Source organism: Perca fluviatilis, chromosome 7 (genome assembly GCF_010015445.1).
Source record: "Perca fluviatilis chromosome 7, GENO_Pfluv_1.0, whole genome shotgun sequence".
Classification (NCBI taxonomy): domain Eukaryota; kingdom Metazoa; phylum Chordata; class Actinopteri; order Perciformes; family Percidae; genus Perca; species Perca fluviatilis.
In genome coordinates this window covers 347,126-360,974 of record NC_053118.1, presented here as the reverse complement: position 1 = coordinate 360,974, position 13,849 = coordinate 347,126, and the positions used below count along the sequence as shown (strand labels likewise).

General features: G+C 43.5%; 1 protein-coding gene across 4 annotated transcripts in view; it reads left to right on the top strand.

Moving 5' to 3' along the window:
* Positions 1-13,849, top strand: part of LOC120562122 (vacuolar protein sorting-associated protein 13B) — a 380,029-nt gene that overhangs the window by 363,592 nt on the left and 2,588 nt on the right. For all 4 annotated transcript variants that reach the window (XM_039805631.1, XM_039805634.1, XM_039805630.1 and 1 more), the window contains 7 exons: positions 460-892; positions 1,387-1,551; positions 2,264-2,492; positions 4,206-4,382; positions 4,632-4,802; positions 8,078-8,254; positions 11,788-11,890. In XM_039805631.1, the coding sequence (XP_039661565.1) occupies positions 460-892; positions 1,387-1,551; positions 2,264-2,492; positions 4,206-4,382; positions 4,632-4,802; positions 8,078-8,254; positions 11,788-11,890 (1,455 nt within the window). The remainder of the gene's footprint in view (positions 1-459; positions 893-1,386; positions 1,552-2,263; positions 2,493-4,205; positions 4,383-4,631; positions 4,803-8,077; positions 8,255-11,787; positions 11,891-13,849) is intronic.

Sequence of the window (13,849 nt, the reverse complement as noted above, 5' to 3'; positions counted from 1 at the left end):
CGTGCCGCTGCAAAATAGCCTCTGGAAGGAACTTGTTTTGGTGGAACATGTGTACGTCAAAAGTAGTTTTAGTCGTGCAACAGAAAACTCAGATTGGACAGATAGTCTAGCTAGCTGTCTGGATTTACCCTGCAGAGATCTGAGGAGCAGTTAACCATAGTCCTCTGAAATCCACCCAGTTTAGAATTAACAAAGAAAGCGGAAGGTACCGGACATCCGGCCGAAAAGAGCAACATCCGGCGGAATTTCCAGCGGCACCGGAGCAATCCAGGAAGTGGAACGTCGTGTATATAGACTACTTAGACACAAATGCATGGGAAAATAGGGTCCAGGTTGAAAAATAGCAAAAATACCCCTTAAACATATGACAATCTAATTGTCTCCTTACATTGTTATTTTTTTTATTTTAATATGTCACTATATAATAGTTTCACATTAATGACTTCTGTTTTGTTTCAGGACTTCTAAGCTGTCCTGTAGAGTCCTCCTCAGTGAAGCCAGTGTGGTGTTGAGTGATGACATCACCAATCCCTCTGGATCTGTGGAGCTGCTCAGACTCACGCTGACCAAGCTGTTCCTCAGCCTGGCTCCAGCACCACCCTCCCTGCCCCCCGAGCTGGCAGGTGACCCTGACTCCCCTCCGATGCCCGACGCCTCTCTGATCGAGGTTTACTGCTCCAGTCTGCAAGTAGACAACCAGCTGTTCAACCGAGCGAGTTTCCACTTCCCCGTGCTGCTGTGCCAGGATCAGCGAGGGGGGGCTGAGCTTGGGGGTCCGTGGAGCAGCGACTCCAATCCCACGGAGTCTCCAGAATCCCTGGAGGAGTTTAAACGCTCTTGTTTCCTGCAGCTGAGGATGAGGCTGGCTGGGGACAGATGCACTGCGGAGGAGGTTGGACTCATTGAAAACTCATTGTTTTTCCAAATTCTGCGTTACAGTAGAAGGTAGAGCTGGGCAATATTTCGATATTATATCGATATCGTGACTAGATATCGTCTTAGATTTTGGATATCCTAATATCGTGATATGGCATAATTTGTCTTTTCCTGGTTTTAAAGGCTGCATTACAGTAAAGTGATGTCATTTTCTGAACTTACCAGACTGTTGTAACTGTTCTGTTATTATTATCTTTACCACTTATACCACAGATCCACATTAGTGATGATTATTTACCAAAAATCTCATTGTGTAATATATATATATATATATATATATATATATATATATTTTGTGAATGCACAAATGGTCAACACAACAATATCGTTGCGGTATCAATATCGAGGTATTTGGTCCAAAATATAGTGATTTTTTTTTATTTTTTTTTTTCCTTTGTAACAATCATGAGTTAACAGTTTTCATAAAAGCTTTCTGTGTTTCATCCTCAGATCACCTTTCAGCTCCAGCCTGCCAGAGTCTATGTTGAAGACACCTTTGTTTACTACATTAAGACCCTGTTCCACACCTACATCCCTGACAGTGCCATGGCCTCAGCCACAGCAGAGACCCGGAGGAGGCGAGAGTCTGGATCAGCGCCCATTCTTCCTGAACAGGTGCACCATTCGTAACATAATGTTTGTATTTAGGCATTGACGAGGCTGAATGTTTCCTGGTTTAGTCACCGCATTCTCATTCCATAATTACTACAGTGTTGCATTCAGCTTGGGCCAGACAGACAGGAAGCAGCATTATGGTTATCAGCAAATATTGATTTAAAAACCATTTTATTGATTCAACCCTCACGCTGTCTTCCCATCAACCACTGAACTTGTTGTCCTCCTGGGTAAAAATTTATAATTAACCCTTCTTTAGACGTTTTTTATAAGATTTTTTTGGGGGGGCTTTTTCCACCTTTATTCGATAGGACCGCTAGGTGAGAAAGGGGAGAGAGAGGGGGAAGACATGCAGGAAATCGTCACAGGTCGGATTCGAACCCTGTACCTCTGCATTGAGGCATAAACCTCTCAGTATATGTGTGCCTGCTCTCCCACTGAGCTAACCCGGCCCCAGAGTCTGTGAACTGTTTTACTTAGTAACGGTCTGTTATACAGAAATAGCAGAATGCAGAATGCCGTGATTGGCCAATCGGAATCAAGTATTCGACCAAGCCGCGTAATATTGTATAATAATGAATTCAGCCATTGTTACCTAGTCCAATAAAGCAACTTGTGTCGGTGCTGCATATCACAAGATGCTGTAATCATTAGTATTACTTGTGGTCATTACTCTCTCATGTCAGTACTAAAACTAGCACACATCTTCCAGGTGCTTCAGTCGGTGCAGGCGTTGGTCCACCCTGTGCGCCTGCAAAGGCTGACCATCCAGCCAGTCAACCTGCTGGTCAGCATCCACGCCTCACTGAAGTTGTACATCGCTTCAGACCACACTCCTCTCTCCTTCTCCCTGTTTGAGAGAGGGCCGCTGTGCACCACGGCCAGGCAGCTAGTCCACGCTCTGGCCATGCATTATGCTGCTGGAGCCCTCTTCAGAGCTGGTAGGTAGTGGACGGAGGGAGTCCCACAACTTCTTTCTTTCACAAATGCCTCATATCTACCTGCTGCCACATCACCATAAAACAAATGGTCCTTCAAGCTGTCTTCTGTTTCATACAGTATACGGACACAAGACTAATTTCTTTTCAGATTTACAATCTTTCTCAGATAGGCTCACGCTCAAATCCATTAATAGTATGCACTCGGTTAAGGCAAATATGGACAGAAGAATAACAGGATGTGGGCTCAAGTGAGAAATTTCACAATTTATACACACTAGGTCTAGAGTTGACCTTTTGAAAGGAAAGTTACTTTGTGACAGAACGTGCAGTAAAACTGTAGAGCTCCAGGAAGTAAAATCTGAATCACTGAAGGTCCGAAAAAGATTTAGATTCTCTCATAATTTATCTCATAATAGTTTTATCACACGGTTTAACTGATGACTCATATTTAGGCAGTACATTATGGATAATCTTTGGACGGCAGAGTCTGACTTTTCAGTCCCCATAAAGACTCCGTGCCTCTCTCCTGCGTTGTCCTCCTGTCTAGTCAAATCCTCCACACATGTTCTGGTTTAAGCCAGTCATTTCCACATCAGAAATCACCCTTCTGGACGAACACTTCCTTCCCGCTGTCTCTCGTTAGAGCCCTCATTTCTGCTCGTATTTCAACACGTCACCTCTCCCTGAGTCATCGTGGAGTGTGGGGCACCGGGAAGCATTGCATTCTGGGACTGATTAGTATTAGGATGTACGGTATTCCGATCACACATACACCCACCGGCGTAAATCCACGCACGTACACATGCAAAGACTTATGGACATATGGGTACTAAAAGGCGTACACTAGCTATGCATACACACCAGTATATGTATGTGTGTGTGTTTAAAAGCATGACTCAACCCTGTAAACATCAGCTCCTGTCAGGACTTTATGCTTTACCAAAACCACAACTAGGAGACCATTTGAAGCAGAAATTACCACTAGGCCCCACTGGAGTTGGTTTCCTATCATTAGAGTCCATCACTCAAGTGCAAATTGACGGAGAATAAGAGCAGAGCGGGGTCGGCGTCTTGAGAAATGGCTATTTGATTTTTGAGATGCAATTGTCAGGGCATAAATATCACTGAGCCGTGCCATCTGAAGGGGACTCTATGGTTGAATGAGAGAGATGAGGTGAGATAGTAGGAGGCTGTAAATCTGACCGTGGCACATGTATGATTTCATGCAGGAGTGTGTATGTCTGTGTGCATGAGTGTATGTGTGAATGCTTTTGTGAATCTTTGTATTGTTGAGAAAAGGATTCTGATAGAATGAACACAATTCGTGACGTAAAAACATTTTGTACGTTATTCTGTAAAATGTTTAGATTGGGGAGAGCTTCTCACTCTAAACCGCTTTTGGCAAGTAGAGGATAGAGAAAGTTTACTCAAGAGGCTTGTATGTGGAATGTTCCTCTTAAGAGCAGGTGTGCCAGATGTATTGGTTGATACAAAACCCATTTTAGCAGTCTAAAAAATTACCGTGGGATTATATAGTGTGTAAATTCTGTAAATTGTGTGTATTATAACACCATTGTGGCTAACACCAAAACTAATACAGTTTATTTGTTTAAATAGTTGCTACGTGTTTCTTGTAAAGCTAAACAGGAGAAAAGAAAAGATTATGATTAATTATGATGATATAACAAGTATTATTTGACATATCCTGTGCAGGTTGGGTGGTGGGATCTTTGGAGATCCTGGGCAGTCCTGCCAGCCTGGTGCGGAGTATCGGTAACGGCGTGTCCGACTTTTTCCGGCTGCCATATGAGGGTCTGACACGCGGGCCTGGAGCCTTTGTCAGCGGGGTGTCCAGAGGGACCACCTCCTTCGTCAAACATATCTCAAAAGGTAACGCAGATGTTCATAACGTTTGTGTTCTATGTACAGCAGCAACATGTTAATCTATGTGCGCACACACATTAATAGCGGTGTAATAGCTTACTTTATGTCTTCTCCCAGACTGATACAGCACATGCATTATTAAACACTGTTTCTAATCAGGGTGTCATCATGCATTGATGACTAGTGCAACATTTGTGATGAACAGTTTGGGTTTTTGGGAGAGATTTTTGGTGACTTGGTCACATTTGTTTTTAGGCACGCTGACGTCCATCACCAACCTGGCGACGAGCCTGGCCAGGAACATGGACCGCCTGTCCCTGGATGAAGAGCACTACACCAGGCAGGAGGAGTGGAGACGCCAGCTACCAGAGAGCCTCGGGGACGGATTGAGGCAGGGGCTGTCACGACTCGGCATTAGCCTGCTAGGTATTTGGGGGGACGGACAAACACACACACACACACAGGCAATCATTAATTTTACATTTGAAGGTTTTACAGCATTTCTAATCGGATATACAGCAGCACATTGCAGTTTTGTCATTTGTGTCATCACCCTTCTAAATATCAGAATTTAGTTCTAATCTGTTCCTGGTCCTGCAACTCACTTTTTCACTTTTTAGTCTACTAGAAAATTGTTGGATGCAGAAATTTTGTTTTCTATGAACTTTGAAAATGTATGGGCTTAGTGGATGAAATTAAGCTTGGTTACTAAAAGTTGCATTTTGGGCAATTTGAGTAATTAGCATAATACACTAATTATAAGACACCAGACACTGCAGGTTAATAAGGAAAAGAAATTGTAACTTTGCAACTTTTAGCAACCCGGCTTAATTTCATCCACTAGGCCTATAGATGACATTTCAATAAATTCAATAAAACTTCATAGAAAGCAACATTTCTGGGTTTCATATGGGCTGTATAGGGGTTTCAAGTAGAGTACTTCCGGGATTGCTCCATTGCCAACGGAAAATTCACCGTATTTCACTCATTTAGGCCGGACATCCGTTGCCTTGGGCTTCTTTTGTTTTGGCGTTCTAACCTCCGGTGGATTTGTGAGGACTATGGTTAACTGCTCCTCAGATCTCTGCAGGGTAAATCCAGACAGCTGGCTAGACTATCTGTCCAATCTGAGTTTTCTGTTGCACGACTAAAACAACTTTTTAACGTACATGTTCCACCAAAACAAGTTCCTTCCCGAGGCTATTTTGCAGCGGCACCGCTGCTTTTGCCGGTGCTTAGCACCGCCCAAGATGATTGTGATTGGTTTAAAGAAATGCCATTAAACCAGAGCATGTTTTCCTCCCATCCCCGATTGCTATGAGGAGTAGCCAGACCCTCCTTCAGCGCGGTTTGGAGGAGGGTCTGGCAAAGCGAGACTACAAGTAGACAAATTAACCTTCTTTCCAATAACACTAGGGGCCCTATTTTAATGATCTGAAACCCAAGTATCAAAAGTGAAACGCAAGTAGCTTTGTGGGCGGATCTCTGTTGCTATTATACCGGCGGGATAAATGACTCTTGCGCCTGACGCAAATCTAAAATGGGTTGGTCTGAAGTAGCTAGGTGTGGTTTGGGTGTAACGTGAAAATAACCAATCAGAGCGTCATCTCACATTCCCTTTAAGAGCAGGCGTGCTTGTTCCATGGCGGATTGCTATTATAACGGCGGATTTGCCTGGCGCACCCCAGCGGGAGCTGTCCGAGATGCGGCAAAGTAATAAATGCCCGTCTTGACCGGGTGGCGATGTTGCTGCGGCAACCCGGGCGCATCTCCTCAAGTCTGGGGAGGATTGCTGCAGCCATGGAGCGTGGGCCTCCAAACGCACCACCTGCACCTGTTGTGCCCCTTCCTCCTTCCCCTCCCCCCTCCATCTCCGTCCACCCGCTCCACCAGGAGCGCATCGAGTGTCCAATCCCACCGTAGTTCAACATCACGTCTCTTTAAATCCTCTAATATTTCCTCATTTTTGTCATCAACACATCCATGATTCATGGGAATTTTGTGTAAAACACAACAAGCCACAAAGAATGCTGCGACTTTTTGAGGACTGTACTGTAAAGCGCCTCCTCATCTATCCAAACACCTAAAGCGCATTTTCAGTAATATTTTTCTTTTTCACACTACATTATAGCCAAGCATGCGCCCCTAAAATAGCATCTGAATAACACGCAACTGACTTTAGACTAGCGCCACTGACTTTAGACCAGGTTTTTCCTGGTCAGTGGCGGAATTGTTTTCTGAAACTGCAAAATAGCACCAGGGAACTTTTGCGCCGGAACACGCCTCCTCTTTTCGCTGAACCGCCCCCGGGAGCGCAAATACAATCCCTAATTTACCGACGTGCGTCTGTGGAGGGAAAAGTCCGCTGTGCGTCGGATGCAAAATAGGAACGATATATGCGTCGGTGTACAAAGGCAATTGCGCTGAGTGCAAGTTAGGGCCCAAAGTGGTTTTAGATGAGAAATGGCACACATGACAGTGGACATCAATTCAATTGAACAACGTAGAAAGTTATTTAGATATTTGGAAAACAAAGGGTTTTGTGATAAATAATCAAATCATAGTGTACATAAATCCCAGCAAAAAGTGAAACTAGAAATAAATATTAATTTAGTTGTATTATTTCTCTTTCCTGATGTTACAAAGGGCTAAAGCTAACCTGCACTTGTATAATAAAGACACACAGCTGCTAAAGGTTAACCTAGCCGGTAACATTAATCCCTCTCGTCTCGTTCTCCCTACGTGTTGCATTTAATGTGAGAATGAGACTAAACTTGCCTGGATGAGTGCATGTCTTTCCTCCTTCTAGAGGGGTTTGTGCTGTGTTAAACTGACTCACCCAGACACTGCATGGTGTGAAGATGGCTGCTGCTTCGGGTCCGCTGCCCCGCACGCCCCGTCCTCGCCATCTTAGTTGTTGTAGTTCAGGTTTTAAAAGGTGTATTTAAAAAAGATGTGCTGTGGGAAAACAAGAAAAGTCTTTCAGCGTCTTTGTCTTCAGTAGTGCTCTCCGTTTGAGGCTGTTTGCCACTGCTTCCAGGTGGAAGCAATCTCCTCAAATCAATCAATCTCATCTACATACCGGCCAGTGGCTGAGTGATCAGTGTCACACACAGACACACACACACACACACCCCTCATGTCACATGTCAGCATTTACACTATCAGCTAAGACACTAAACTGATAACATAACACTTAACTTCAAGTCACTCTGTGTATGGAAACATGTTCTGCCCACACACATTTCATCTGCCGTCCATTGGCATTAGCGTGAGACGGAGCAGTGGAGACAGCACAGCAGGGATTCAGTAAACACCCAGAGGGCAGTAAATATTGTCACTGAAACCAAACAGCTGCTCGCATCTCTCTGCGTTACAGTGGATTATAATTCCTGATATGCACTGTCGATCACAACATCTGTGTCATACATAAAATGAAGTGTCAGATATTTTCTGTGTGGCAAAAGCATGTCTGAATCCCTGTGGGAGTCCCATTTATGACACTTTGAAATCTGTATGTCTATCTCTGTTTCCCATGTCTTGCTAAAATAAAAATCACTAAGAGGGCTTACCCATTCTTTTTGTCCTCAAAAGATGTCTTGAATTCTGTGTTCATCCTGTATTTTGTAAATTTGTCTCTCATTAAGTATTTATTGAACAATGCACAATAATAAAGGACACGTTTTCCCTATTTCTTTCAGGAGCAATAGCAGGCATCGTGGACCAGCCCATGCAGAACTTCCAAAGGAACTGGGACATGCAGAGCTCAGCTGGTAGCCAGGCCAGAGGCGTCATCGCTGGAGTTGGGAAAGGCATTGTGGGGGTTTTCACCAAGCCCATTGGAGGAGCAGCTGAACTGGTTTCCCAAACTGGATATGGTAAGTTCAGGAAAGTCAAAGATGAAAGCATGTTTTTTTCCCTTGTAAGTTTCAGAAGTTGTTCCAGGATTATTTTTTAGACAACAATTTCAGTCAATAAAATGGTCATTAAAGCTTGATTAGATTTGTTTATTATAGTGGCCCAATTCATTTTCCTGTGGTTTACAAACACACAAAACGCAGACAAATGAAAGCATAATTAGAGCATAATTCTCATTGTAAACAACACAGACATGAATAACGTTGGATATCAACTAATAGAACTTCTAGCGCCATAAAAAGCTAGCAACTTTTTTCTGTTATTTCTGGCAACGAGCTCCGTCATTTTCTGGGGAAATATCAAGCACAGAATACTTTTTTTTTTTTTTTTTTTTAAAGGTGCAATATGTAATATTGTATGTAATACTGGCAGCTAGCGGTTAAAATAGTTACTGCCCTACCAATTCAAAATACTGGAGTCGTTTCCCCCGCCCCCTCCTGCCCAGACTCGAAGTTCACGGGGGTTGCCAGGCTGAGACCGCAATGTTGCCAGACGCTTTTCTCACATAGCCAGACATTACTCCACAGCACAGCAGAGTAGCTAACGTTAGATGCTAGTCTCACATAACCAGACATTACTTCACAGCACAGCAGAGTAGCTAACGTTAGATGCTAGTCTCACATAGCCAGACATTACTCCACAGCACAGCAGAGTAGCTAACGTTAGATGCTAGTCTCACATAACCAGACATTACTCCACAGCACAGCGGAGTAGCTAACGTTATGCTGGCTATATCGACAGTCATAAAAGCCCGTGCTCACGCGGAGCCATAGATATATAGCTACACGACGCGGAGCTCTGTAACCAACTGACAGACACACTTTTTCGGCTTAAAATTACAGTATGAACCGCTAAAAACACAACAACCTCACTGTCCTCTCCACACGCCAGTCAGGCACACTTCCTCGGCTTAGAATTACAATACGAAACGCTAAAAATACCACTAGCTACCTTGCCGCAGAGCACGCTTCATTGGCTTAGAATTACGGCAACAATCGCTAAACACACTGCAAACTCACAGTCCTCTCTTTCCGATTTACAGCCCCCCCCTCTCGTGGTTTAAAATAACTCACCGTTGTCAGCTCCAGCCGCTGAACTACACGTTGTAAACAGCCATGGCCCGCTTGCCTGGTCCTCCCGGTAACGTTAGCAGTTAACAGGGTTAGCATGGCGGCGTTAGCCAGGACCAGTCGGGATCACTTTACTGGCTGTGTCTCAATTGTTTTTGCGAGTAACCAACTCGGGTACTCTAGCTATATAATTCAATGTGAGTACACAAATGTTGAAATGACATAAAATGCCCGTCCCTAGTGGCTGCGATAAATTAGCCTGAAGCTAATGCTTACCTGTTCAGGAGGAAATAAGCCAATTCTGCGTCCTTGTGGGATCTAAGCTGTCTCCATCTTTCAAATACATCTCCATTATTTACCAGGGGGTTGTTACGTCTCTGGTCACGCAACTTTTAGAAACCTGCTGTTTTCTTTTTTTTTTAGGTCGGGTAGAATCTATCTCCGTTGATCCTGTTTGTTTGTTAGCTGCTTTCATGACTGTAACAACGTTACAGCTGTAGCGCGCTGGGTTTACGTTTTTCCAGGTATATCTGGCAACCCGGCCTGGCTGTCAAAATGGGCCGTTGATAACAACCACAGACCAAAACATAAACATAAATTCCGTCACGGAATGTAAATTTCAAAAAGAAAAAATACTAACATTAGCATTGTTGTCAGAAAAGATAGTATTTCAGTTTAACATGTTTCCTTAATATCTGATGAGGCATTGGTGTCATTTTTGGATTTATTACAGTACAAATATTACATATTGGACCTTTTAAGATTATTTTTTGGGCTTTTCCGCCCCTAATCAACAGGACAGCCAGGCGAGAAAGGGAAGACATGCAGGAAACCGCCACAGGTCGGACCCGAACCCCGGACCTCTGCATAGAGGCACAAACCTCCAAATACATGTGCGCCCGCTCCACCCACCAAGCCAACCCAGCCACACAGAATACATATTTGAAATTTATTTGTTAATTTAACCTACCTTTTTTAAAGTAATTTGCAGAAGGATGAAAAAATTGTCCTGTAGAGATGCACTTTTAGATCCTTAACACACAAGCACCGTCACACAGCAGTAAAGTGAAGTGTAAAGAGAGACTTGGTCACGCAGCAAGGTCTCAAATGTATTTAACACAACTCATCAAATATGTCCTACTTTCCAAGGAGCCTTAGGCAACAATATTCTAATAAACACACATAAATTAGAGTTTGTGTCAGGAAAATCATAAATCCATCAGTACATGGACAATTTTTCCCCTTCTGTCCTCTTGGCTCCAGCCAGAAGTGTTTATTAGGTCAGGACCTTATAGAGAACTGCTGAAAGACTCTGGCCTTTGGCGCGCACACACACACACACACACACACACACACACACACACACACACACACACACACACACACACACACATACACACATGCCTAATAATCCATGCACAAACACTTAAATATACAGTCAGTTAAAGTCTTTGGAGTTAGTTTGTGTTTTTTAGTTGGTAGAAGATAGGTGTGGGGTGTGAGGATTGGGTCAGAGGGTGGGGTGTGTTGGCGCTAACAGGTCTTGGCTACAGCACATAAACTACCAGCGAGGCTAACAGCTCTGTGTAAGACTGATGACTCCCCGGGGTCTGGCTCCGATCTGCCTGACCATCTGAGCTCAGCAGAACACAAACCAGCACACACACAAGCACACACACACACACAAACTTAGGCAAATGCATGTGGATCCACACGGATGCTCACGAGTGCACATAAAGGCATGCTGCAACATACACTGACCGGCGTACACATCCACACTCGCATACACAGAAAAAGCTCTATCTGCCCGGTAATATATGCAGATCAACTGTGTGTCATTATTCTGTCTCTCTCCATCCTGTCTGTCTTATGAAACACAAGGAGATATATATATATATATATATATATATATATATATATATATATATATATATATACACACACACACACACACACACACACACACACACACACACACACACACACACACACACACACTTGCAATCACCTACTCAGAGTTGAGCAGCATGCACTGACCTCATTCATGGATCTCAGTGTGTTCTTTATGGCTCAGTTTTGACTACTTGATGACTTCACTGGCCCGCTGCTGCTGTGCTGACAGCTAGAGTAGGCTGAAGGACAACTGACCACACGCACATGGGTTATGAGCTCACCCTGACATGTACACACAGAGCATCCTTATCATGTGTTTGGATTAGAAATGTACATTAGTAATAATGCACACGCACACAGTTTATCAGCTTAGTATGGCAGCATTCTGCCTTGTCGATGTAAATGCACATTGCATTAAAATGCATGTACATAATTCGTAATACACAATATCGCAAACACAGGAGACACAACCCCCCTGATAGTGATGCTTGATGCTGAGTGTATGTTTGTCTTTGTGTCTCTTCTAACAGGGATCCTCCATGGAGCAGGACTGTGGCAGCATCCGAAACAACTGCACCTGCCTACAGAGGAGAAGTCTGCTCAGGCCCCAAACAGCAACCTTAAATATGTCTGGTATGATTCCTGGCCATTCTTTCTGCAAGCATCTCCTTTACTTTTGTCCAGCTATTTGTTAGAAGTAGGACATGTGTTCTCACATTTGCTTTTCTTGGAGTCTCTCCAGGATCTGCTGTTTGTTTTCTACCCCTTACCTCTCATCATTGTTGCTGTCTTGTATAAAAAAATAAAAACCTTGGAGGGTTCATTACCCACTTTCCACAAAAAAGAAAAAAAACTGGAAAAATGTTTGACCTCGATCCCACACATGTTAGCCAGCCTGCCCTCCCTTGTTCTCATCGAGCCATGTTAAAAGGTTTTTATAAGCACTCTGCCAAAGCCGCCAGCTAGAAATTGTTCTTGTTGTTTAACTATGAGTCTATCCAGAGATGATTCCAGTGCCATCAGATGGTGGAACACCTTCTTTTGTGTGCTGGAATGGTTTGGAGTTTGGGAGAGACTCAGTTTACAAAGGTTGCATGTTGTGCCAAGCAGAAGGTTAGCTTTGGGTCCTGCGTTGTAAAAAAACATGGCAGTGGTATCGACAGCACTGTATCAGATCTGAGTGGTTTAAAGATTCCAGTATGCTCCCTTGGTGGAGCACTTATTATTATCATAAAAAGTTATTAGAGGCCTCTGTCTCCAGAAGGTCATCAGGAGCTGTAGAAAAAGCATTTATTGCATTTTATAATGAATTTTCCACAATTTAGTTTGGTTTCCATAGCTATCAAACATTTACTTCTAATAGCCATCTGTGTCGCCTGTCAACTGCCATGAGGAAAAAGGCCAATGTTTAGATACGATATTTCTTTAGGACATTCCACTTTAGTTGTCATCACTCGAGGGGTTAGCAGTATGTTGTGCTAATGTAAGAGGAAGATGAAAAAAAAGATTTAAAAAAACCCATGAATGCTGAGATAATGCTCCCTTGTGGTTTTATTCATGCTGCATTGCAGTCAAACTGGTTTCCATCAGGCATCCATCAATTATTTTTACAACTACAGGTAGCCCAGACACTTGAGGGGTCAGACTGTTTGAGCAGAGTAACACTGAACAGAACCAAACTGTCCCTACTGTGGCTGCTTCAACATCTGCTCTGCAATTTGAACACCTGCCTTCCAAAGTAAACACTGTGTCAGAGAAACATGACTGAAGACTTCAGTTCCTGCACACATATTTCCCTATCAAACATGTGTGTAATAGAACCCTTACAGAGGACATGCAGAATGTAAATTGCAGGATGTATAGAGAAACGTATGGCCACGTGTTTGTGTGTGTTGAGGTTAGTTGGGCACCTTGTGTGGTCTTGTTTATAGGGAAAGTGTATATCTGGAGTTCAGAGGCGTGCCATTATGTGCGCACATAATCCATGCACGCATGAGAAGTAATGTGTATTTGATTGCTGCCTATAGTACACGTGTGGATTAAGCATAAAACTACAAAGCCAAATTTTTATTTGATATTTCGTATGATTTGACCATATGCTAAAAGCTACAAAGTGTGTAACTATTTTATATTAATGATCATCCGTTACATTCAAGCCATTACAAAGCTCATTAAGACTATCAGCTCAACAAAACTCTCTCTGGATTTCTCAGTTTGGCTATGTTGACAAAATGGTTTAGTCGGGATGCGTTTTACGTCGCCGCTGAGAAAGGACAACAGCATCGTTCAGCTTTGGAGACAAATAAGATAATTACCTCTCCTGAAGAGTCCAATCATATCTTATCTGCGTGGAGGAGGGGTGGGGGTGGGGTTGGGGGTGCGGTCATAGAAGGCTTCCTGTGTAGAGTGCAGATCGGGCCGCATTTTTCTGTCCGAGCCCGGCCCGCGTCCGACAGAGCAGTAACCGAACCCGACCCAGTGAAAATCTTGTTTTTTTTCCTCATACTAATGACGCATGTACGTTTGTTTGTGTGGAAAGCTTTTATTAAGCAGCTGTAGGAAGGCATTCGGAAAGGTCAACAGATGAGGTCA